The sequence below is a fragment of the Bombus pascuorum genome, chromosome 13 (assembly GCF_905332965.1).
Source record: "Bombus pascuorum chromosome 13, iyBomPasc1.1, whole genome shotgun sequence".
NCBI lineage: Eukaryota > Metazoa > Arthropoda > Insecta > Hymenoptera > Apidae > Bombus > Bombus pascuorum.
In genome coordinates, this window is record NC_083500.1 from 391,789 (window position 1) to 419,131 (window position 27,343).

The 27,343-nt window shown below is 34.7% G+C and overlaps 2 protein-coding genes across 6 annotated transcripts in view; one reads left to right on the forward strand and one right to left on the reverse strand.

Moving 5' to 3' along the window:
* The window catches only part of LOC132913104 (aurora kinase C-like), a 316,494-nt gene that overhangs the window by 30,932 nt on the left and 258,219 nt on the right, over window positions 1–27,343 (forward strand). The window lies entirely within an intron of this gene.
* Window positions 237–25,714, reverse strand: LOC132913089 (myosin-IIIb-like). 5 transcript variants are annotated; one of them, XM_060971051.1, is made up of 17 exons: window positions 13,587–13,742; window positions 12,275–12,609; window positions 11,832–12,113; window positions 11,132–11,716; window positions 10,682–11,073; window positions 10,259–10,587; window positions 9,610–10,116; window positions 9,253–9,539; window positions 8,827–9,101; window positions 8,338–8,705; window positions 8,090–8,200; window positions 7,757–8,010; window positions 7,471–7,679; window positions 7,279–7,359; window positions 6,657–6,821; window positions 6,403–6,424; window positions 2,111–2,228 (listed from the first exon to the last, which is right to left on the reverse strand). In XM_060971051.1, exons 1-17 carry the CDS (start codon window positions 13,600–13,602, stop codon window positions 2,217–2,219), a joined length of 4,230 nt encoding a protein of 1,409 aa, XP_060827034.1. In that variant the 5' UTR covers window positions 13,603–13,742; the 3' UTR covers window positions 2,111–2,216. The 5 variants fall into 5 exon arrangements, with proteins under 5 accessions (XP_060827032.1, XP_060827031.1, XP_060827029.1 ...); XM_060971049.1 differs by lacking the exons at window positions 6,403–6,424; window positions 13,587–13,742 and adding an exon at window positions 25,408–25,714 and having other exon boundaries at window positions 237–2,228; XM_060971048.1 differs by lacking the exon at window positions 6,403–6,424 and having other exon boundaries at window positions 237–2,228; window positions 8,093–8,200.

Below are 27,343 nucleotides of genomic sequence, written 5' to 3' on the forward strand. Positions count from 1 at the left end.
AATATTGTAACTGTCATAAAGATTTTCATAAAGTAGTTTTGACACAATTATTGCGTTATTTTATCCACAGAAAATTATCCAACTGTTCTTTTTTATAGAATTAAATTCAGTAAATATTTCATAAAATAAATTTGCGACTTATATCAAAATATTAAATAATAGTTCCGAAAACCAAAACTCGAAATAAATAGAACCTATATGTTTAAATAATAAGTGTAATAATAAGTAGAAGTATATTTTTGCCTCTATCAGAATTTTATTTACAAGCAGTATTTTCGAAATACATACTAGTATTAAGATTTAATAAACATTTGACAATAGCGACTAATTAAGACGTATTCGGAAACGTTTAATAGGACGAGATGCTAATGAACAAGTTTATCAATAGATTATATTTGTAGTCGTATTTGAAAGTTATACGTACGCGTCTAAAACATAAATGTTACGATGAAACATTGTCAGAAGTTTGTGAACGACATTTATTTTAAAGCTATCGAACACATCTAACTCTTGTAAAGCTACACATGACTAGTTCTAAATGAACGATATTCTTGAGACATTTTTTCGTTAAGCAGCAACAGTTGATTATATCAAACAAATTAATCTCTTTTTTCATTTATTTGATACAAAAGATCAAATTATTGAGTCGAACGAACAATGAAAAATAAGTATTTATAAAATAACTTGATAGATGACAAACACGTGTTATCATGAATTACAATAAATTAAATTCACAGAATCTGTTGTATTTTATCAATATTCTTTCGTCACAAGTGAATTCTTGATACTTTAAAAAAGAATTCAAAGTTCGACGAATAACTAATATTCACAAAATTTAACGAAAACTAAATTTCGCATAAATTTGAAAATTATTAGATACGGTTAATACATACACAATTCGTCAAACGATCCGACTCACATATTTTCAGCTTCATATGGTAATAATACTGAAAAATATCGGTTGATAAATTTTACCAATTATTAATACCTTGCCTTATGTTGCGATATAACCGCGTTATATTAATTAGATAAGAATTATTTTGTAGTTATTATACTTTTTTCAAATCTTAAATCTTCTTCGAATATCTTTTGCCATTTCTGTGCTTATGTATCCTTAGAAACATATTTTTTAGGGAATTCGTATGCGATCGGTAATTATTCTACATCGTCTAACGACAGTCTAAGTGCCCGAAGAATATCTGAAAAAACACGTCTAAGAAAGTTTGAACATTCGGGCATTTCATTGAGGTTACTTTTTCGCGTTAACGAGCTTATTTTGATTTGGTGCGAGCGGCGCTCTTCTTTTCACGTGTTTCTCAGTGACCTTGTCCTTTGATACCGAAACTCCGTTGCAAGCTAAGCTGCCGCCCTTCCTTTTTCTTAAAGATTCCGTAGGAAGGTATTCAGCTGGTCTCAATAGCTGCCGGAAATTGTACGGTCCATTGATATCTTCTGGATCGTATTCTACCTTAAAGATTTCTTGTCGCTTCTGAACGACGACAGTAGGTTTGAGGATTTGTCTGAGATCAGCTGGGATCCCAAACGTATCCTTACCCAGATCTTTTCTCACAGCTAATCGACCATTGATGGCATTCTGACAATTAACCAATCGGTCGATTTCCTTTTTGCTGTCTACGCCAGGTGATCGATGTTTTCTTAAGTTGTCATTTTCTTTCGTAGGCTGTATTTCCTTTACGCGACCATTTATATTATTCTTAAGGCCATTGTTTAATTTCGAAGGTTTGATCAAATTATCTCCCACGACCATTTTATTTATGAACAGACCATTTTCACAACCACTAATGATATTTCGGTATCCGTTACTGCATGGTGGGTGTCCATTGGCTTTGATCAAATTGTTCGCCGATGAATGTTCATTAACCGAGTTTGAATGGCTATTGATCGTGGTTTCGTGTCCGCTCGCGGGGCCGTGATAATTATTTAGAGGGACGTGCCCGTTAACGAACGCCGATCGTCCGTTTGTAAAATTAGAACCTCCCTTAAACAGGTTCTGATGAGCATTTGCAGCATGATGTCCATTGACGATACGCTGCTGCTGACCACTGATAGATTGTTGACGGTCATTTACACCGTTGTATCTGTCGATGTATTTGAATCGTAGGCCATTTGAATGGTTGATATTCGAAGAGTCGACTGTAGGTTGTTTACAGCGCGGATATCCTTCAGGGAACCGCAAGTCTTTGCCAGCCGCGTGATTAGTCCTTGTACTGTAAAGAAAAGAATTGCTTTAAATCGAAGATCGCCTAAAATATCGATCTTTCGTTATCGATTTCAAAACTACCAATTTGTAAATGAAACTCGAAGAATGAAGATAAATAATAATCTACTGTATCGGAATATGTACTTCAGAAATAGTATAGACATTTTAATTCGAACGATACAAATTTTATGGAAATGTCGGATAAAGTATTTATTATTCAAATATTTCTTCGATCGTACATGTTTTATTTTTTTGTACAGCTTCTTACTACCTCTCTTATATTTTAATTAGAATGTATGCACCAAAAAATAAGTTTTTGCTTTCATAAATTACATAATTTAAAGTAACTAAAGTATGTTAGTCAAAAGTGTATTAAATGAAGAAAAAGATATATCCGTGAGATCTGATATACTTCGAATCGCATCAAATCTGTATCTATATAGTAAAAAATTCGAATCACTTCAAACGTGATTCGAAGCTTAAAGCTGTTGATAATCTTGATAAGTCTGGAGTCTTGAGTCTTGAGTCTTGAGTTTTAGTATATCCTGGTCGTTTTAAATGCTTGAAAATCTTTAGAATTGTTATAGTGTTTGGTAGCGTGATGAATATTCAATATCTTATCACTTTTTGATTACTTTGGTTCAAAGTTCATTGACATAAAATATTATAAAAAATTTAGGAATATTGAGTTATCCTCAATACATTTATTTGTTACTTGTTTCTATACTTTGTAGCTTGCGGTACATATTACGAGTATTGGTATCTAGTGAAAACGGGGAAAAAATAAAAGAAAATAGAAGTTTCTCAAATTTAGGAGAAAATTTATGAAAATGATAGGTTTATTGATTATATATATTAATTGTTTAATAACAAAATCGTATTTAAATCGTATTAATAATATTTATTTGATATTAAAATGTATTCAAAGTGGCAGGTTTTAACGTTTTGTTTGCTATTGATCATAATTCCTGCCTTTGAAAAATTTCTTTCGCGTGGTATTAATGTAGCAAAACAGGGCAAAATTGCTTTTGCTAATTTTGTCAACATTGGGATATTTGAATATGTTATTTTTCCAATATTGTAATGGACCTGAATATCTATTAACGCAACTTTCCGTTATAGAATCTTCACAAATCAAATTTTATCGTATTACTTCGTTGTCACAAGACGTTCATAGTGATGTATTATTAAGATGTGGGTGGAGCTTTATTAAGGATTATCAGTGTTTATTTCAAACGAGGTACCTTTAATATCAGCTACATCTGAAATCTGATCTATGATTAATGTCTTTGCCCCTTCAGCAGTTTCACTAAACATAAATTCGTCTTGAGATATTTGTTGTTTTAATTTTATGACTGAAAGATTCTCACTATTTAATTTAAGACAAGTGTGTAATTGTTTCATGGCTATAATAACTTTAGAAATTGAGATATTGGATCCAGTATTGAATTCTATGATTAAAGAAAGAAATGGTTGTAACATAAGTACAGTTTTAGCTAATACATTTAGCTCATTTCTAGTTAGTAAATCGAAAAAAATGGTGGAAAGAAGATAGTGTTGATGTCATTGCTTGTATTTATTCTAATAATCCATTAAATATTTCGTATCTTAAATTCCAACATGTCTCGATTTTTAAAATTAATTTATATTTTGGTATGTTCGGTAAATTTTGCATTTGGAATACTTGTCTTTTGCTAAACAACTAGATTTAAAATAAGATTATATACGGCGACATTTGTGATGGATAGTTATTAAATTGGGAATGGATCCGAATGACATTTTTTTACAACTAAATAAAGTATGTGCAGAATATGAAACGGTAAATATACAGGTAAAACTGAAATTTCCCGATTTCGATAATTTTTTAATATGTAGTGGGAGCATGATTCTGAACAATTTTTTCCTATACGTATAATCGGCGATTTCGCTTAGTTTCCAAGATATTCGAAAAATCTGTCGATACCACTACAGTGAATTCAGTTTGTGGTTGTGCGCCTGCAGTAGCGTATGCGTCAGTGTTGGTTGCCGCTTATCTTCTATTTATAAACGAGAGTCGGACCAGCTTAAAGATCCCGTGCATAACTACATATGCGAGGTTGCAAGAAATGTCTCTTATAACTTAGAACTCAATTAAAAGTGAATATCATCAATGTATCGTGTTTGGATTAGACTTTCCAATCTAGCCGCCACGAGGCAACGCCGGATTGAAAAGTCTAATCCAAACACGATACATTAATTGTATTCACTTTTAATTGAGCTATAAATTATAACAGACGCAGCCTCGTGTATATAATTGTGTACGGGACCTTTAAGCTCGGCCGATCTTCGTTTATAAACAGAAGATAAGCGATCAGCGGTCGGCAACCAAACTGACATAAACACTGTCACAGTGGCGCGCAACTAGAAGCAGAGATTGTCTATTGCTGGCAATAAACTTACAATATATTTCAAAATTATCGAAATCGGAGATGAGTTAACTTTTCCGAAGTTTTATTCCAGTTGTAGTTTTCGAGATATTCATATAATATTCTTGCTGAACTTTTTACTTAAATGTGGCTTCACGTTTCTCTTTCTAAATACAAGTAAATAAGAATCTCAGCATAGCTACTAGAGATCATGTATTTTAGTAAATGACAAACTTTCTTTCTTTGATACTTTGATTTTAGATTTGGATTAAAAAATCTATAAAAAACAATAACCGTTATATACATTTTTATGGTAAACTATTCTTTATACTAATTAGAAAGATTTCAAGCTATATTATTTTATTGTGAATCACTTTTTGATCAATTAGAAAGTCTATTACTTCTATTAGTATTAGTGAACATACGGAAAGTTTGTTATTTACCGAAGCACACACTCTCGAATAGATAAGCTGAGTTTCTTTTTTATTTCCATGTGTTTAAAAATTGAAGCCCGAGGCGTAGTATAAACCCATCGCAGCACGAACGTATAATATAAATATAATCATATCCGTACATAAACTTACATTAAATTAAAAAGTATTAAGAATATTTATTTATATGAATATCTCGAAAATAAAAGCCGAGCAACAGTTATATGAATAAACGATGAATAAGTGAAACTGATCATAACATGTGCCTAATGACATATTTGGAGATCACTGAAATCGATGAGGCGTGCTCTGTTCGATATATGTAATTACGAAGCATTATTATTATTATTTATAATTATTAACCTATTCACCTTAAAATATAATTGCTACTTTATACTGTATAGTATATTATATTATCTTTTGTATTATATACAATACTATATCAATTTCACCAATATGATTTTGTTATCTAATAGCTAATAATTAATGTATATGCAATAAACTTATTTCTATCATAATTTTTGTTCTAAATTTGAAGGACTTTTCCTAGTTCGTTATATGTTTTTCCTCGCATTCGCCAAATTTGTATCAGTATTCGTAATATGTATTGCAAGCTATAGAAACGAGTAATATAAATAAATGTATTTATGATAACTCACATTTTCTGGATTTTTTTTAATATCTTATGTCAATGATATTATTTGAACGAAAGTAATAAAAAAGCAGTAAGATATAATAAATACTCATCACTGCAGTCTTATGTAACACGTTGGTCGATCATGCACGTTTGTTATCCGCGTCTACATTACTATTATACATAACTGCAATATACAGTGGGTGGGTTCAAAATGTGTTGTTGAAATTTTTATTACTGTTTTCTTTGTGATTTCGACCAATTGCAACTTTTTTGCAATTTTTTGCGCGTCATTTAGTAAATTAATCCTTCTAACCCCTCAAAAGAGATCAAGTCGTCTGGCCCAATTTTCAAGCAGTTATTTCATTTTAAAGTGTGTAGAATACTATCTACGTCCACTATATGTTGAATCACATCGCGTTATCAAACCCTATCGTGAGCCATAAGACTTTCAAGACATCGAAAACGATCAAAATTTTCAAGATTTCTGAGACGATCAATTATTTATCAAGGGTTTCAAGACTTTTAAGCTCCGTATCCTGTTTGAACTGATTCAAAGTGTCTCAGATCCCATCACTAGATACGTGTGTAACATAAGTTGGTTTTCTCTGATATTTACATAAAATCTACCATAAAACGGTTTCTAAATGAAATTAAATCTCTGAGACTGATATGATACATACTACGGATGGCATAAGTTTATAGTTTTACCTGGAAGTTTGCCATGATACCTCTGGCAAGGTATAGAAACACAACGAAAGATTAGTAAAACTCGATTGCTATTGTACAATGATTAATTCAACGATACTGCCTATTTACAAGAACAATGTATTGCGAGTTTGACAAGTAAAGAAACGAACATAATGATAACTGTCTGTCTGGAGGGGAGTGTTTCCATTTTAAATGGAAAACTTAAGTTTAGGTAAGAAGACAATAAACGTCTAATTGAGAAAGTTTGACTTTACCCCACTCTGCCCGAGTTCTCTTGTTGCTGATCCTCGCTCGGATTTCTCAAAGCTTTGTGCCATATATCCGAAAGTTGTTGTTCCGAAGCTATCGCAAAGTCTCCCTGAGCTTCCAAACGTTCTCTCCTCTCGGTATTCACTTCCAGAATCTGCCCAATTCGACTCCTGAGATTAGAAATAAAGCAGTAATTTTCATGCACAACATGCGTTCCTGCTTTCTACATCACTGTTTTACACAGGTATAGTATACAGTTCTTTGATAGTAGGATCATCTAAAATCTTGCTAAAGTTCGAAACTGTTTGTTCACTTTGTAGGGACACAATTTTAGTGTAACTAACAATAAGATTTATGGTATAAGAATAATACAAATAGCTCGTTTATTTCGAATATTTTAGTGAATTTATGGCCCAAGTGCTTTAAGAGGATATTCTGTATTCTAGGATAGAATAGGATATTCGATAAAAGATTATGGGATCTTCAGTGACGATGTTAAAGTAGATCTCTATTGCCTAGGACTATGATATTCGAAGAAAAGGTCGAAGAAGATTTTACAAATATCTACAGGTGTAGAGCGAGGTAGATAACAATTTGATAAAATCTCCCTGGTATCTACGAATGTACCTCGTCAATGGTTGAAGGTCATTTTCTAGCTGTATCAACGGTAAGTCCCAGCCAACTTCTTCTTCTTCGAAGTCCGAACCACTTCCGATGCGAGTGCCAAAAGCATTGGAAAATTGAGCATTCGAATTTCTCATTCGCTCGAAGAAAATGAGAATAAATAATCGATCGCGTCAGTGCATTATGTCTATTTACCTGCTCATCTCATCCTTCAAGTCACGGTAGTACTTGATCGTTTCCTCTCCATCCACTTGATTGCCACTTCGATATTGCATGATGGGCTGCACCATGTTGAATCCTTCGGGTCGAATATAATCCGGTGGCGGCTCTTCTATCTCGTTTAATCGCACTCCTGGCTTGTTGTGACGTAGATTCTTGTGCACTTCTTGATTTTTCATATGAACCTTCGACACCATCGGAATAAATGAAACATTACGCGTAAGTGGAATCAAAGTTTTTATCTAAAATTTCGTTTACTCACATTTTGAGAAAATTGTATGAGATCAGCTTGCCTTAATTTATGATGTATCGGATCTTTCGTCGGAGGTTTCCTTTTTTTCACTTTTTCCTTTTTGTACCATCGTTGGACTATAAACGCTGCTTCTTCGTTCATTAAACCTTCGCGCAGTAACGCTTTATGTGCCTCAAATTTATCATCGTAGTTATTCAAGATCTTCTTGAAACGTTCTTCCAGTTCAGGTCCAAAGCGTTTGCGAATTGTGTATCCTCTGAAATCTAACGATAAAAAGAATTTGTTGCATTAATTTCTATGAAATTCAACATAAATTTATGCTTTTATCAGGATTGATCTTACGACTTTGTATGATAGCTGCAGCATCATCTTCCTTCAATTCTTCTTTCGTAGTTTCATCTTCCTCGTCTTCTTCTATCTGCTTCTCAATCTCCACCTTCTCTTTCTGTTCCTCTGTGAAACATATTAAGTCGATTCGTTTTATATTCTTTTTAATGCACAATGTATGTTGTGAATTTTATTCTCCGAGAGAAATCTCAAAAAAAAAAAAAAAAAAAAAAAAGAAAAAAAGAAAAGAAGGACTCATATACCCTGCATTTTTTGTAGAACAGTTGCTTCTTCCTCTTCTTGTTTCTTCTTCATTTCCTCTAAGAAGTGCTTCCGCGACAACCAGCCACGAATATGACGTTGTAGTGTGACAACAGACACAGCGAATTGCCATTTCTGTTTCTTAAATCTGATCCTAGCGAGCCATCGACGAACACACGATTGAACCATAATGATTTTCTTCAACTGTTCCTCGTACATCTTCGAAAGGAACTCGACGTGATAGTATTTTAAGAAAACTTTTGTTCTGCCCAATGCCCATCCGTCCATTTTCAAACGGATCAGAAAGAGACGGCAATTATCGCGATTCGCTACCACACGTTCGTCGTATCCAAATGCTAAGAAACAATATCTGAAACATACATAATTTTTTAATTGAAAATATTTAATATAGCCCGTTTAATTTTTAATACTTAATAAAGGTTGATCTATGAACTTTGATCGGATCGATATTTCGAAATTGAGAGGAATACCTTTTTAGAAATTCGTTGAACGATATTCTATGCGAAAATCCATTTTGTCTGATCCTTATTGTCTCCAAGACCCCGGTATATCTCAATTGTTTCACGACTTTCTCTTTATCGAAGAATCGTGGGCTCTTAGAGTCGTTCGGTTTTATGCATCGTACGAACTGTGGCGACCCAGACACCATCTTTTGGAGTAAGTCCATAAGGGAGTAACGGAAGTAAGTTGCTACGGTTTGTTGAGCTCTGGATTGTGACGCCAACCCCCGACTGGAGTACCGTTCCTAATGCAATTTACAAACAAATTTTCATTCAAAAGAAATTTCTAGCAATTTTCAATCTGTAAGATCATCGCTGCGATGGCGTTGTTTTCGAGTTAATTAGCGAGAGACCACCAAGTCTGTATAGTTTAATCGAGTAACTAAACCTAGATACCTTCGTATTCTGATTCGACTGTGACAATTTTTTCGAATCAGTCTCGTGAACAGCCGAATACAAGTTGCCAGTTTTCGTGATCGGACATTGGAACAAGAAACGGACCATATCGTACTGAGATTGCCTGATCAGCTGGATTACTTCAGGAGGTAGGAAATTCCTGTTCTTTTCTAGGAAGCCTTCCGCTTGGTAAACTACGCGACCCGCAAAATGATGGACTGCGAAACAAACTGCGTCCGATTTTGGCCTTACGTAAAACTTGGACTTGATGTTGTTGTGAAATTTCTCTGTAATATACGTACAATAATTATCGAATACATTACTTTTATCGAAAAACAACAAATTGGAGATTCTTACCGATTAGGGATTTATTGGTGGCTCTGGGAAATCGACTTTCTTCGTCTAATAAAGCCAAAAGTCCCATAGGTTTGCTGAGTAACATATCTAAAACAGGTCTGTTGTCAGAGAACTCGACCAAATCTACCGGTATTCCTTCCGCCATATATTCCTGTTGCTCCCAGGTGAAAATATGCTGATTGAAGTAATATTGTATCTGTTCGTTGGCGATGTTGATGCAGAGTTGCTCGAAGGAGTTTCTCGGGAAATTTTCGAAGCCAAATATATCCAGCAGGCCGATCGCCAGTGGTTCGTAGTTCGGTGAACGATTGAAACATAGTAAACAGTTGATTTGATTGACCATCCAGTCAAACAATCGACCATACAATCCTTTTGCCATCGCGTCTCTAGCCGCACACGCTTCGGCAACCGTATTGTTACGCGTGATTGTTTCTCCCCTGGTCATAACGGAATTTGATGTCAACGCTTCCAAAAGGTCATTTTCTTCCACACCGAGTAATTGCGAAACTGAAACGTGTTTCGAAGTTTATAAATTCCATAAATTCTTCTTCGAAAAAGTACTTCTTCTTGAAAGAAAAAAGTAAGAAGAAAAGGAACGAAAACGAAAGAAACGATAATTTAGAAGAGATGAATTTGTTGGTAATATTACCTCTGTGTAAAGGTGTTGTATCAATCACGCGGCTTTTGTTGTCGGTATTATCCTCACTGGCTACTTCACCAAACTCGATATCACCGAGATGGAGTATCGCAGCCAGAATACGATATACTATGTCCACTTCGCTATCTTGAAATCCCAGTAATTTAAAACCGACTTTTAGTTGTTGAAATTTATCGATATGCGTTTGAGATGTTTGATTCTGATCTGTCAAATATCGATGATGCTTCCGAAGGTTCGAATCCAGATAGAATTCCGAAAGACGATTGTCTGCCTCTAGACCATCGTACATGTAGTAAAATATATGGAAATTGCGTTCACCTCTGTGTGAATCAACGAGATCAGAATGTTCAAATTATTACATAACTTCAACATACAATGTACATATTGACAAATACATGATATACAGAAACTTACTCAGCTTGAGCCACAACGCGAGATTGCTCTAACAAATACACGTATATTCTGGCACCAGTGACTTTACCACCTTTAGTCATGGTTAAGTCAAGATATTTGCCAAATCTTGATGAATTTGCGTTAATCCCAGTAGTCGCATTACCGAAAGCTTCCATTATCGGATTTATCTGAAGAATTCTTTCTTCCAAATTACGATTAGGAGCTTTGCTGAGGTAAACCAATTGTTTCAGCAGCAAATTCGCACTTTCCGTTTTTCCTGCTCCTGACTCCCCGCTAATTACAATTGCTTGATTTTGTCGTTGATGTAGCAGTGCTTGATACGCGGCATCGGCGACGGCGAAAATGTGAGGTGGATTATCGGATCTTGCTTGGCCTTTGTATCTCTTTTGTTCCTGCATAGATAACTTGAAACTTAAGAAATTTCGATAAATAGAGTTTGATGATACTTACGATGCCTGTATATAGTCCCAAATTTGTGAAAGGGTTAACAGCTACAAGTATATCTCCGATATAAGTATATATTTGAGTTTGTTCGTATCTGTGTTGCAACTGATCGACGATTGCATCCTCCGACAACATGTCTAAAGCAGCCAGGTCGTCCATGTACATTTTTTCTGGCCTAGCTTTCCGATCGGTCTTCAGTTTGCCGTGTTTGGTCGTTACTTCGGGCTGTCTATGAACTTTACCATCAGCTCTTTGACGTCGGATCTCCTCTTGTAGTTCGTTTCTAATCTTTTCCGCGTTCGACTCGATATTCATCAATAAAGGATGCTCTTTTAGTTCGCTGGCAAAGGGCCTGTGCTCGAGATCTTTCACCAAACATTCCGTGATGAAGTCGACCAACTCTGGAGAATGGATATCTGGATTCTTGAGGGATGGTGGTGGATTTCTGGGGATTTGAAAGAGTGCCCTCATAGGGTGCAGTTCAGATAGGGGTGGATCGCCCTCTGCTAGTTCGATTGCCGTGATTCCAACTGACCATACGTCGCATCGAGAATCGTAAGAAGAATCAAGTTGTTGTTCGCAAGCTATCACCTATTCGTAATTTGTGAGATTTCACATTGATTAATGTCGTATTTTGATAAGACGATCGAAACTTTTGATAGTCGAAAATTGACGTTAACGTCGAAGAAGGAATTTTGGAATTTACCTCAGGTGCCATCCAGTACGGTGTGCCAACCGAGGTATTTTTTCTGGCGAGGGTAGCAACGAGATGCGAAGACACGCCAAAATCAACCAGTTTGACGTGTGCATCTTCGGTAAGCAAAATATTGTGTCCCTTAACGTCACGGTGCATGCAATGATTGCTATGTAAATAAATTAGTGCCTCCACAGTTTCTGCGAGGATGTAACCTATTTGGTCGTCCGTTAGGCGCTTTCCTTTTCTTTTCAGGCCTTGAACGAGATCGGTCACCGACCCTCCGGTGCACAACTACGATCGGAACGTTTTATAATAACTCGTTTGAATTTTTTTTGGAAATTTCAAAGCGGTATCAAATAACGTTTAATTAGGTGACGATATTGATGTATTCGATTGTATATTCGTTACGCTTTCCTGTTTACATTATGAGACGAAAATTAGTGCAACGATACCTCCATGACGAACCATAATTGATCCTCTTCTTGAGCAGGTTTAGCTCTTTTCAAGAACAAACCATGAAAGAGAGGAATATTAGGATGGTGGCTTAAGTCTCTCAGCACCAGATACTCTTCTTCGATTTCCTCGATATTGTCGGCGACGTTCTCCAAAATTTTAATTGCAACTTTATTGCCAGATTCGTTGCAATACGCGCTGTAAACCTCTCCATAGGTTCCTTCTCCGATTAATTCTTCCAAGATGAAGCGATCTCCAGGATCTGGTATCACGTCAAAATTTACGTGCTGACTCAGACCGTGGTACGCCATATTGGTCCCTCCACCGGTCATTTCTGAAATAGGGAATTATATTTCTACAGTTTATTTGTACAAGTAAAATTAGTTAATTTGTCGAAATTTACCATCTTATTATTAATAATACACATTAGTAATAATACATAAAAATTATATTAATATCTTTATTACGTTAATGCCTTCGATTATTATTACGAATATAAATTTCACGTTATTATCTTTTTATTTGCAGTAAGAGGAATTTATATCTATTGGGATGTAATGAGTATGGTACTCGATAAATCATGAATAAAGTTAGTAACATAACGTGCTGTATTTATCGGTAGTTTTATACGATGATTCCTTGTTTGAGTCTTATAGAAAGTTGTGGTGAACCACGAAGAGAAATGTTGTCACTGTTATACCGTGTAAGTGTAGGGCAATAAAAACATTTCTTGGAACTGAATCTTTCCATAGAAGAGATAGATGAAACCTTATTGAAAATAAGTCACATTTCACCTTGTAAGACTACAAAAAAACAAATAGATGAAGCAAAATAAAGTGTGATCATCGAAGACGTAAATTTATTTAGTATTAATAATATTGAAAAATTGATTTTTACCGAAGATTTAGAAATCAAATGAATATGTAGTCTTGTCAAAATAGATATATTAGAACGAAGATTTATATATATCAACGTAGTTAATTATATAACATATTCTCTTATGGTAATCGAATTTACGTATTGCCAACTAGTTACACGAATGAAACAGGTAGAAAAATTTCAGTTGTTTCGAAACATACGCGAGTTTGAATTCACGATTAAATTAATATAAATTTCTTTGGTTAAGGAACCTATAACAATAGATAATAATTGACGATTATGCAACTCTATTGTTTTATAGACTAATAAAATTTCACCGAGTTCAAAGTTCAAAGAACACTTTCTCTCCCTTGTCGAGTTTACCAACAATTGTTCCACTGCACTTTCTACATTGTTCGCCAAAATTTTTCCTTGACGTGAATTCTTACTGACCAATTATATCACCCATTTTGGTAATCGTTGTTCACGCTGGATATTTTAAAATTCTGAATGCCTTATTTAAGGCCCTAAATAATTAAATGATGCGCCAGTGATTATCAATAGACACTGTTAACTTGACCAGGTGTGAAATACGACTGGGTTGTGCGTCTTCTAACCAGATACCTGTTAACTCCTTAATAGGATCAGGCTCGGTAGGACCGGCGCACTTGTGCTCACTCTCAGAAATAGGTCTCGTAAGAAGACCACGCCACGTGCTCCTCTGTCATTTTGATTTCTGATATTAATTCCATAATAGTTTGAACATGCTTACGTATATACATTATGAATTTGATATGCACCGTGTGTGGTTTTTATATAAGTAGATAAATAGATATTTTAGTCTTGCTTCATGTAACTAACAATACGTAGTAAAAGAGTACTATTAGGAAAACTGTTATTTTTTCACCGATACCATCTGTTTCGATCAAGTAAATTCATATACCTGATTGTCGGATTTCGTCTATTTTCATTTTTGAAATTATGTTAAACAATATCGTTATGTAATTTTATTTTTCTCGCCTATTGCAGGGACATGCGTAAAACGAGATTGAGTCTAATTAATTGATAATGAAAAGCTGTGTCCTGCTTCTACATATATAAATCCAAGATATGATAATAAGTAACTTATGCCATTGGATGAAGCCGTCTAAAGATCAAAGCCACTCACTCGTGGTTTCGAATGACATTTTATGACACTAAATTAAACAGGACATTTATAGGTCACGGGTGTCAAGTGTGTAGTCAATGATACAACTATAGATTAAGAGATTATCATATATAGATTAAGGAATAGATTAATCAGCTTAATAATCGAGTTGGAAAAATTCGATGAATTCTATGGCAAAATTATGGTAAAATGACACACAAGAGAAATTCAATATTTAGTGTTTTCGATATGTATATGCCGAAGAGATGTTTGCGAACGAACTAAATGGAGCAATTATAAAAATTTGTAAAATATAATTCTTTTCAAAAAGGAAAGCTAACGTACAATTAAAATGTCTATATTGATTTGAGATGTAAATGCAAGAGCAGACTAAAGTATACAAATAATTTCGTAATATTTTAAGCGAGCATGCAGGTGCTAATTATCGTACATCGCCATTGACCATCCACAGTCACGTTCAACGTGAAGTGTGTCAAACGCATCCGATCTCTGTTTGCGTTTGGCATTTATGGAATAATTTGTTCGTGAAATTACGTTATGCATTTTAAACACCGAATTGTCGAATTAAATGTGAATCCGTGCAAAGTTGTAAGAACTATTCTTTTAATTACGCATACCTATATGTATATCATAAAATTTGATAATTTATAATTTCACATAATCCCTTTACATTTACACCTATATATAATCTATTCTCATAATTCTTGAATTCTTTTAAAAATATGTAGTCTTTTGCAATTTTATCGGCAATTTTATCTTCTGTTTGAAGAATACTCTTTGTTGCACTCTTCCTTTCTCTCTCTCTCTCTTATTTAAAATTTAATACAATTCTACTAAAATTTCGAAATTTTTTAAACTTCTTTATATTTTACATGACAAGTCATGTTGGTTTTTGAAAGGAAAGAAATACGTTAAAAGGCGTTTATATTTTCTATAAACAAAACAAATGTACCGCCGTTCCATAAAAGCTTCGCTTAACGATTGCGTACAACCAAAGGCTCTTCATTCTTCCTGAAAGTATAGATACTATTTACATACACTGTTCAACAAATTTCTTTTGTTCAAATATCGGATCCAATTTTGAGCATTTATCTGAAAGAACAGCAGTTGCTAAAAAAAGTTGCCGATCAGTGTCTTCGACCTAGAATATGAGAATCCTGTCAATTTCACAGATCGATGATTTCTCTTCTGCGAACATCTCTTTCCTATCCGTTTCGAAAGTAGTGTCAATTTCGTACCATCGATCATACTTATTATTCTCGATTATGATCTCGTTTTTTTGACAAGACAAACGATTTGCCATCGCATTTTACGATCATGGTATTGTTGGTATCGATACCTTCGAACATGGTATCATTGCTAAACAATGGTCATTTGCCATGAGAGAAGTCACGTGGTACGATAGGGGTATTAGAGCGAAGAAACCCGACGTGAAATTGGCTTAGAGTCACCCCAACTGTAATGTAATGTCTCTTCGAGCTGCATCATGATATTCAACTACCTTGGACAACTAACTTGACTACACCTAATGTGGTGTATAAGCCGGTCAAATCACGAACATCGTGGCTTCTCAGTTACAACCGTGTTATTGGCTACAAAAATTTCATTATAAACGACTATCGATTTCAATTATGTCACATTTTCGTCAGGGTTACTTCGTTGCAATTTACGTGGTGGCTATGATGAAACGTTCCATCGTCTATTTGGTAATTATGGACGCTATATGGATTACAGTGACATTTATAATGAAATAAATTGAATAAAACGCAAAACGGCGTGACGAAAGTTAACTGTAATTGCACGTAAATCTGTACATGATAGGAAGTACTTAAAAACCCTTGTAAGTCATTCGTATTTTATGTCAGTTGCGAAATCTGTTAACATTTTTGTTACTAGTTTATAGGAGCAATTTATATAGAACATGAATTTCAATTTTGGATACTTTCAACACATTGTCTGGACAGCACAGAAATTCCCTAATTCTTTGAATGTATAAATCAGTGTCGTGTGTTGTAGGAGTAATATATTGGATAATTAATTAGAACAAAAATTATTGGACAGAAGAACTTGTTCTTACACCGCTTTCTTTTTTTTTTACACTGTTCAGTAATAATAAACTTAAATATCTTTCGAATGACAAACTAGATGAAGTGAAAGGTCAGAGGCTTTTCCAATCATACACGCCGTTCCGCTGTCTTAATCCTTTCAGCGTGACGGTGTAACGGTACAGTGCGTGCTATCAATGGTTATACTACTACTGCGTGATGTTTAAACCACGTACCACTCTAAACAATACCACTGTGAACTAGATATCTGCGTTAATTGTTTCAAATGTGATCTCTTTTTCAAAGGAGTTACAGATCCCACGATCTCGTATAGACATATACATAATCGTACATTGTTTAAGAAAACTTGCGTTCTAGTCTGCACAATAAACCAGGAATATTCTACGATGTTTATTATCATAACTTATCATCATAGTTCGTAAAATTCAGCTATTTATCGTACCGTACAATAATTTTACGCGAAGCTAGCTGGTTGTTGCAATTACGTAAAGAGCTGCAGATTATCGATTCTCTTTTACTTTTTATCACGACAGCAGCATACCCTGTTGTTTGCCTAGGTATTCTCTTTTAATAATTTATTTATTTTCTCAATGGAATATGTGTTTGGAATATATTTGGCCCATTTTGTGTTATGGGATGATCTACTGCTCACTATGACGGGTAACGGTATATAATGCATGTCATTGATGGATCGATGATGTTTAGCGTTACATTGATACGCGTTTTAATAAGAAATTAGTAAAAAATCAAATAAAATAAAATTACCTATCGATTATATTATAATTGAACGAATGATTCATCGATTACTCTCGTATGCTTTTGATACGCGAAATAGAAACTCGTACTTGCAGCGTAACAATTTGTATTTAAATACCTTAGATGAAAATATACATATTTGTAAGAGAAAAGTCACATTAAACGCGCTAGAGAACCCTATGTAAATAAATTACAAAATTTAAAGGATCAACTCGAATTTGTATGACAAGTTAGCCTGTCTTTAACCATTGACAGGTTAGAATAACGATATACGACAAGCTACGATCGTGGCAGGTATCATTTATTATCCAGTCTAAGCGGCGCGACAGTGTAAATCAACTGCAAAATTTCTCTGCAGCAACGGTCTAACACCCGACGACTCCGCAAACTAATCCGTGACCGACTTCGCTTTCCGCATAAAGCCCTTTTTATGTGGCTTGATATTTTTGTATCGTTCATTGCGACATAAAATTGGATCGTACTTCCTCGATATCGATACCGCGTTGTTTGTCGGTACAGAATGGAACGGCGATATTAATTCCGGTAACCGCGAAATATTCGTTTCGACGGAACGCGTACTAGTGAACATTGAAATTATCGGTCTGCCTCGCGATCTTTTCACCATGACCATCGTCATCGAACAACGAACGATACATTTTTACCATCATCTTTTTCCTCTTTCCTCCGTCTTGTTTCTTCTTCGAGGACTACATTTCTAGGGAATCATATTCTCGCAAAGAATTACGTCGACCATACCTCGGTAAGGACGTGAACGGTTAAAAATCGCGGTCGGCATGAATCGGCAAAACATGCTGCGATTTTTTTTCGTATTTTGCTTTTCACATTTCCGCAATCCATCTCACGAATTGTACGTGTCATGTTACTAAGGATCGCAATTGAACTTACGATATTTTAAACCATGTGTGGATGGAAGTTTGTGACCAGTCGAAACGGTTGTTGTTCTTATTACAGATTCTTGTGAGAAACATTTCCTCAACGATGATGTCAATTTCTCTATCATTCGTATGATTCTAAGTTAGCAGAGTTTTTATAATAATATTTTTATATAGTATAATATAGTATACTATAGTAATATTTTTTCACAAATTACACCGTATGTGTATTATTACTTATTATCTGATAAAGAGTACATATTTTGCTTGCAATAATTCGTTTTAATTTCTGTAAAGTTATTTTGAAATTGGCGATTCATCGATGAATTCAGTATGTTACGCATAAAAAGTAATAGATTACTTCATCTAAATCATCATTACGTGACTGTTGAAAAAACATACGTGCACAGCGTTTTAAAAGATGCATAGAATTTGCGTCGTGTCGGTGCCATCGGTGACTCCGTAAAAGTGTGCTAATTCCACAATAATGCGAAGCCCTACTTTCCAACCTTTGACCACTATTTGCTTTTATACTCGCTACGCTCGAACGCGACCATTGTAGTTTTCTTATTAATCAGCCGTAAGAGGAATGTGAATTATTGCACAAATACCACTTGATACTATTTCCATCCGCTACATATGAAGAAACGAAATAAAAAGTAATATAGTTGGTTATTTTTGCCGCTTGGTAGGTTAAATCTCCGTTACTCCTATTTTATGTCAAATGTTACACTTTTAATATAAGTTGCGTCTGAGAAAGAAACTCGCTTTAATAAAAAGTCTAATTCGGCGCAATTAATGTCGTTGAAAGCGAGAAAATTTGCAAGTATTACGATTAATGATTAGCATTATTTATCGAGGAAGTTTAATGTGTAGTTTCTCGCGATAATTTTCCGGTCGGAAATCTCGTGCTTGACGAATTCACATAACGTACTTCCTATTGTATCCGTCGCGTCGGTTAACTGCCCGTGATGTAAAATGCAAGAATTCTCATGAAGTAGGAATATTTACAAGATTGTTGAAAAATATTCCGATTTTAAATTTTATTCGTATTGCAACTCTACTTTAGAATGAACATTTGAAATGATATTAATTGCAATATAAATACAGATCCCTTATATAGCAGCTCTTATAAAATTCAAGTGATACTTGTAGTATTTCTCGAGTTTTAAAAATCGGTAAAGATACTACACATACATACATTCTAGCCACGATAACTGATCCCCAGACGTGTTATCAGATCCTCGATTCACGGTGTACCGGTTTTCAAATGTTATTGGAGGAGAAACACGACATCGATACACGATACACTTCATTGAATTACCTTACTGAAATTGCATGTTCTAATTTCGAACGACAGCGATTCTACATATATAGTAAAATGTAAGCTTGCGTTTCTTAGAAAGTATAAGAGTCTTCATAGTTATAATTTACAATTTTGTAGGTGTCTTAATAAACCGAATAGTTAGTTCAAATTCTGATATTACTTACCAACCAGGTAGGCACGTAAAGACATGGTGAGTCTTTGAATAAAGAATCCGAGTGACGAATTAACTCGTCTTTCTCGGTTAATAGATTCAAATCAATATGAAACTAGCGCAAATATCGTACGAAACTGTTTTAAATATTTCAGTAAAATTTATAACTTCTTTTCCATAACCGTTCCATATGTTTTAAACAACGCTTTCACCCATTCTACTTATCTAGAAAAAACATTCTGCGTGGAAGAAAGATTCATAAAAACGACGTGGCACGGCGCGGCGTTATGAAATTATTGGTAGGTAGCTTTTAGCAGCGCTTTGCCATAGTGATAATCAGACCACCTAGAAAACTTGGCAATAGCGATTCAACGAGCCATTGCTCGGTTAAAAAAAGACTCCTTTAAGACGGTGAACGGAAGGCAAACGAGTAACAATTTCTTTTAACGATCGAAATTTCCAAACGAACCACGAAGTACCGCTCTATTACGCGCGTCCAGCGTGCCGGGAAAATTCAATTACAACGTTGGCGGACTGATAGGACAGGCATAGTTCTGCATAGACTGGATAGTCGAATGGATCAGACTCATCGCAAAGTAAAGTAAATTGTGCAATACACTTCTTACGAAACGAGCCGCGTCGATAATTACACTGGTCTTCTAATAACTGAAAATTCTCGATGAATGCAATCGCGATTCCTTTCTATGGAAATGAAACACCCACGATCATTTGGATGTGTAGGCCGAACAACGTCAGGGAATGTACTCATGGATAGACTCATGATGAATAGACTTCAGGAGATTCTCGTTATGCTTCCTTATCCGATTTATTTTTATAGTTCGGTTCCTTTTTGTAGTGCATTTAATCCATTATCGTCTACGTATTTATAAGCTTCAGAATCTAATTAACTTGAATCCGTTGCTAGTTTATATCCCGGTTGCTTCCTCCAAGTAGGATGTGGAAGAGTGGTACAGAAGTATGTGGTATCACGTTACGGTAGCTAGGATGAAAAGAATAGTGACAACCGGAAAGGAAAAATATGACAGATGTTCTAAATATTAAGATAATCTACCTGTGTTTACCGAATGTTGGTGTTACGTTTTATAAGAAAACAACATGAAAACTGTTACATAAAAAAAGACATTTGATTTTAGTTACTACTTTGCTGGAATATATCATTAATAAAAAGACATGTGCAACCGTTGGTACAACTATCGTGAACGTATGAAATGCAAGTTGAGATGAACGAGTTCTTTTTCTAGATACATTGAAAAACGGTGTGGTAATCATAACTATTGCAATTCAGGCATTTCTTTCTCGTATTCGTAATTTGAATGTCGACAAGAAAACTACGAGAAATATTTGTTTATATTTTTCTTATATTACTTTAATTAAAATCGTCTACGTATAATATAGTTAGATACATATTACCGGTCGGTAATTTTAACGTTAATAGACATGGAATATGAAAAAGTAATCTGCGATACGGATGGAAATGGAATGTAATTATGTGATGGACAACAATTGCACTAACAACCAAGGAAAGTAGCGTGGAAGCTATATAATTAACTGCGGAAGAAAGTCAAACCGCGTTGAAAAGACGACGATCCACAGGAAGATTCAGAGCTGAACGATCGTTTCGCAGATCATTGATCTTAGTTTCTAGATTGTCTCTTTCCCTTCTTGCCAAGTGTAATATAACGTTACTAAAAATTAATCTCCAAGCTACCAATTCTATGTAATGTTATATTTCATTTTATAAAACTAGCAAAGCATAAAAAAATTGTATCAATGTAGCAAATTAATTCGAAGTTTACTTTATTCGCGTTAAGAATAAAATTTAATCGATTATGATAATTTTAAACAGGCAACACCTTCTGCTCCGTTAAAAGCAATATGTTTCAAATAATAGCGATTGTTGAACGTGAAAACATGAAAACTTTATAGCAATACATGAAAGGATCGCGGTGATATTTTTCGATTTTTCTGTCACATTGTGATATCTAAAAACATATAATTTAATTTCATTTCATTTCATTCGTGTAATTTAAGCTCAATATAAAATTTTCTTGCAGTTCGCAAAATTAAACTGAATTCGAAGAACACACGCTTTCCTCCTTGTCAGTTCCTTCACCAAATGACAGTGTAATTAACGACAATTAGATGAAAACCTGCTAGCGAAAGAAATTCTGCTGCGAAAGTGACTTTTCTATTACGAAACAGTACGAATATTTCGTATTAATTTAACGCAGCTGGTAGCTGCAGAATTAAGAAAGGTACCCGACGGATTTATAATCCGTGAACACGGATCAACGATCCTGCTCTTACGTTTCTATTTAAGTTTCATGATTTTATTAATCCGTTTGACTGACCCAGATTGTGAGATTTACGCAACGTTTCAACATCCTATTTTATAAATCACGCGAAAATCTAGTTTAGATGTTGGTATCGATCGTACAGGAAGTGGAAATGCACTTCCTGAATGCAACGAAGCGCACGAAAAGAAAAAAAAGAAAATTAACGTAATAGGATGCAACATTGTGGCGTGTAGCGGCGAATTCATCATTTTCTTTTTTCATATGTCGAGTGTCACAGAATGTTACGTGATCTTCTCTGTGTAAACATAACAGTAAAATGACAGCAGAATATTTCTTTGTATTTAACCGACCCGGTATAGAAAACATATAAGACTACACTGAATTTTTTATACTACATCCTTAACTATATTATATACTATACCATGATATAATTCTAGAAAAGGAAGATTCAAAAATCGCATATTGAAACTTATTTTATTACTAGTTATAAAATAGATCCGATAAAGATAACTTTCGAATTGTTATTGAAATAATTTCGCGTGAAAGTGCGGATGGCAAAGAAAGGCAGTCAAGTGTACCGAATATACCTTTGCGATACTCAAACACTAACGAAATCATTCAATAAATGGATCAGTACGGCTCCTGTACTTTCTTTTACATAATAATTTCCTTAGTCCTTATAAGCATAGTTTGGACGTTTGTTTCCTGTAATAATTTTCACGTAATCAGTGATCAACAGTCACGTTCTTATAGAGAGGCAAGATGTACTGGTCATCGTTCCACGTAAATGACCATTCATTTCTCCGATAGCGCTGCTGTTTTTGTAAGTAGCCACTCACTCACTTGATGTGAAATTTTTACTAATGCATTCCTGACAGTAAATGAATCCTGACGTAGTAAACACAGTATATAATATCGACTATTGTAATTTTTTATCGTTATACATTTGATTACTTCTATGGAAGAACAAAATATAATAAAAGCAATAAATAATTGCGCGTAAATATTTATTTCGTACGGAATGCTTCATAAACGATTGAAACGTCACACACACATACATACACACACACATCGTACATACATACATACATATATAAGGAATATTTATTTGTACTTTATTATCACATCGTATGTTTATAATTTATCAATATTTCTCATATTACTTAAGGCTAATAAGTGTTATGTATTACGATATGTGATTAGTTCTATAACTACAGAACTAACCAATTGGTGCACATGCGTGTATTTAATAGTATTTCTGCGCCCGTTCGTGTGTTAATATCAATCTTAAGAATAAAATGCCGCGTAACGAACTCGTATACGAAGAAGGTAAACAATTGTACATAGAGAATTGGATATGTACCATGGCTGGAAGTAAATTTCGATATTCCGAATTTCTTTATAGTGAAATTTCTCGCAGGCTGCGAATGGTGAAATAACATCAAAATATAGTTCGAACAAATTATAGAAAGTTACGAGCGTGTGAATATCATTTTTCCATTCCCAGATTGAACGAAATTCTATGTGAATGTTAAATTTTCCTTTTGAAATTATTTTTTCTTTTTCATTTGTCCGAATTTGTCTTTCCTTTTCGATGGAAATAGCAGAAAAGAATAGAATCGGGAATGAACGAGTTTCGCATGTGGGCGTGGTTGGAAAGCTTCTCTTTCGCGATTCACAAAGGCCTGCATTAACGTTCCGGCCGATTTATAACTGGTTCCATTAGTTATTGCCATTTCTGTAATGCACGTGGGTATCAGAATCACCCTATAGCAACTTGTCCAGCCTTTCTACCTTTCTCTGAATATCTCCGATATTTGCTTATTTTAAATATAACTGGCAAAGATCGTTCTTGACCTTTTGGTTGCGATCGCGTTCAAGGTACTATACATACTTATGTGCATGCCTATTTCCTGACTACGTATTACCGTATTTAATGTTTGAATTAACGTAGAAGCCAACACACGATACGTAATACGATATGTCTTGATCACTTAATACTTTGATAAATATTTATAAGAAATACGATTTGAACGATCTGACACGTTGTTTGTTTCTTCGGTGAATGATCTTTTATCTTGTTCCAGTTTATAGTATCGCATATATATAATACTCGATTCTTACATGCCGGAATACGTAATGTAAAAACAATTCACTTTATCGATCACTAATCCTACGATTCGAGTGTATCACAGATCTATCATAATCTCTGACCCCTACGATATAGCGTGGCACTCGACCGCCGCGTAGTGCCATTTAACAGTTGCGAGCAAGAGCGATGCGTAACCGTAGCGTATTGTATTGTTTATAGGCTCGGTCGTAGGGACATATTTGGCGGTTGTTGAGTAATGTAGTCGAGGCTCGTACCAAAGATGTTAATATTTACAAGATTGATATATCGATAAATCTCTCTGTTCTACTTTGTATGTATTTTCCGAGGTAATAACACGTACTCGTGTTTCGAATATTTTAATTAAACTTGCTTATTAGAACATCTAACTACGTATTTTAAATGTAACTTACTTTTCCTGTGATAAACAATTACATATTTCTAGAATTCGATCGTATTACTCGATTTTATATTTATCATCATACAATATTTAATTTAGTTTATATTTATGTTAAATGTCGAATATATTTTTTTAAATCTGCTGTTCGATAAAACAAAAATTGGTTTATCGATCATAATCCTAAAGAACAAATCGTATCTATTATCGATTGATTCCAGTGCTTATCGAAGGCCAAAATGTTTCTTATAAATAATGATGATCGACACGAAAAGGCTTTAAAATTGCAGTTTTAATATTTTCATAGTTTACGCTTCATGGCATGAACAAACCTACGAATCGTTTCAGCTTGTAGCTCGATTTTAATTGACGCGTTTGCGAATGAATGCAAGATACGTGTTATGTACGTAGCGTGCAAAGCGTTCCTTTAACGCATTCGTCATGCTATAACATTTAGACGATTATTACAATTAATGAAAATGTTACGATCGCGAGTGATACGCCTATAAGAATTACAAATAACGTAAAGTGGATGAATTCTGTAACGCGTTCCGTGGTACATACCACGTATATACGATAGATCGAGCCTTGTACATAATGCAACAGTAAGAAACCAGTATATGTATCATGAGAGAACTCGCATTATTTTAAGCAGATCACACTCTGGGGCAGGACTATCACGGTAATTGATTTAACGTCTCGATTGTTCAGTTACATATATACATGTATGTATATAGTATATATTGGTCACTATTTAGGAAAAACGTAGGATCTAGAAGATACGTATTAAAACTACGTAATATTCTAGTATCGTACGACTAAGACCTAATGTCTTAACCAGACGAATCTTTCATATTTCTTTCGAAGTGAAATTTTCTAAAAATAGAAAAACTCGATTAGATTTAAAATGGTTCAAAATACGCGATAGAGCAACATCAATCCAAAATCCAAATTCGACCAATTATCGATCGAATAAGGCGTTCGTATCGAACGATCATTCTCATACCGAGCATTCTTGTTATAGTGACGTATGTATACTTAACTATACAATATTTGCATGTCGATAAACGTTTTAGGATGTCGCTTACCCGAATCATTGATTGAAGATCGATTCGCAGAGTGACGGGAGTCCCCGTGGTTTGCGAAGAAGACTCAGGCGAACATAATCAGGGACGCGGAATTTGAAACCAGTTGCGTGTCGATCGTAGGAAAAAAATGATCAGCTTAAAATTCCTATCGGAGGTAAGTTCACAGCACTTGGCCACGGCGTGGTTGTCTAACCGGTACTCCGGTACTGTACGTTCGAAACGATACAGACAGGATTGGCGAGCGAAGAGCAGGGTACGCGAGTGCTGCCTCTGTCTTCGGCTGATGCTCGCTCCTCGCTACTCGCTGCTACACGGCCACAGGAACCACGTTGGTGCCCCCTCCTTTTCTCCGTTTTTTCTTCCTTACTACGTTGCCTCTCACAATGATCCGTTACTCCTTCCGCCTGCGTCTGCTAACCTTATCCGATCGCCCGTTCGTTTGTTTCTTCGTTCCATCGTTCGATTGATACTGAGATTTATCCGATTAATATGAAACAGCCGAATCCCTTCAAATAACAATTTTAGTTTTCCTTGTTACACGACATTTTATATTTACACGATCAAAACATTTTCAAGCAAAGATATCGAGGATTGTTCTGTAGTTAAAAAGTTACGTAAAAGATTTTTTATCATGTTTTTTATTTATTATTTTGACCTCATAATCCCAACCTAACCGTGTCTATAATAACGTAAACGTGTTTATAGCCAGACCGCGAGTGTTTATGCAAATTTATAGTTTCGCTGTCACACAAGTATACACTTTAAATATATCGTAGATTATCGTAGAATTTTATAAATGTTATTATCTCTCTAGACACCAGAATTCATCGGATTTAAAAGATACTCGCATATATTAACACAGTTGGTATATACCTTTCACAGTTTTGTGTTTCGTAGGATATATCATCTAGGCGATTAAATTTTCATAATTAGCTATGGATTACAGTAATGAATGAAGTAAATAGTGTTCCGCGGTTCTACCTACCGTTACTCTTCTTTTCGCTGTATTTTCCTCTGTTCCTTCTGCATATTTTTCATAACTGTATTCGCTTTGTTTCATGCTAAATAAGATGCTAATAATAGATGATAATAAGATACGCGTAAAATATAGAGTGAATTACTTTAAACGTCTGTTCATTGGACTATACGATTTAATATCCAGCTTTTCCCATAATTCAAATATGTATAGTCAAATAGAGGGGCGATCTTGTACGAAAACGTAAATGAAAAACATAGAATTCTGACGAAGTTTTATTTTCGATCAAAAATTTACTTTAAATATTTGTATAACACGTTTATATTTATTTTAATGGATACTGGAAAGTACAGTATTAAGTGATGATAACGATAAATATTATTGCTTTGTAACAAAGGTAGAATCTCCCAAATGTACTACCACTGATAAAACATATTGTATATTCTACTATAATGGAAAAAGAATAAAAGGCCAATAGCTTCAATTTCAGACTTTTTATGAAAATTTCATTATCCATTTATTATTAAAGGATCATCATTAGTATTTGTTTTACTCGGCATTTATGCAGTGTTTTGTCGCATTTATTACCTCAAAGTGATTAAACTTTCTAGCAGGATGATTTATCGGCGAAACTCAATAACACGCAGGGATTCGTGTGAATTTTCTTGATGGTAAGTTATTAGGCTATGACTATGACACGTTATATCGGACAGTTTCTTATCTAATTCCACGTACCAAGTAGCGCGTCAACATTTGCAAACGAGAAAAAAGAAGGAAAAAGCCTATCTGGAAAAATTGTTTCACGATTTGATGCATCAGTGCGTTCTCTAACGCGTTTTCATTCTTCTCGACAGAGTATTAACCGACACTGTACCATTCGTCTCGCAATTTTTTTTTGAAAACCGCGTGTTTCAGGAAGCGTGAAACGTTACATTCGATAAACAAGATATAACATGTGTT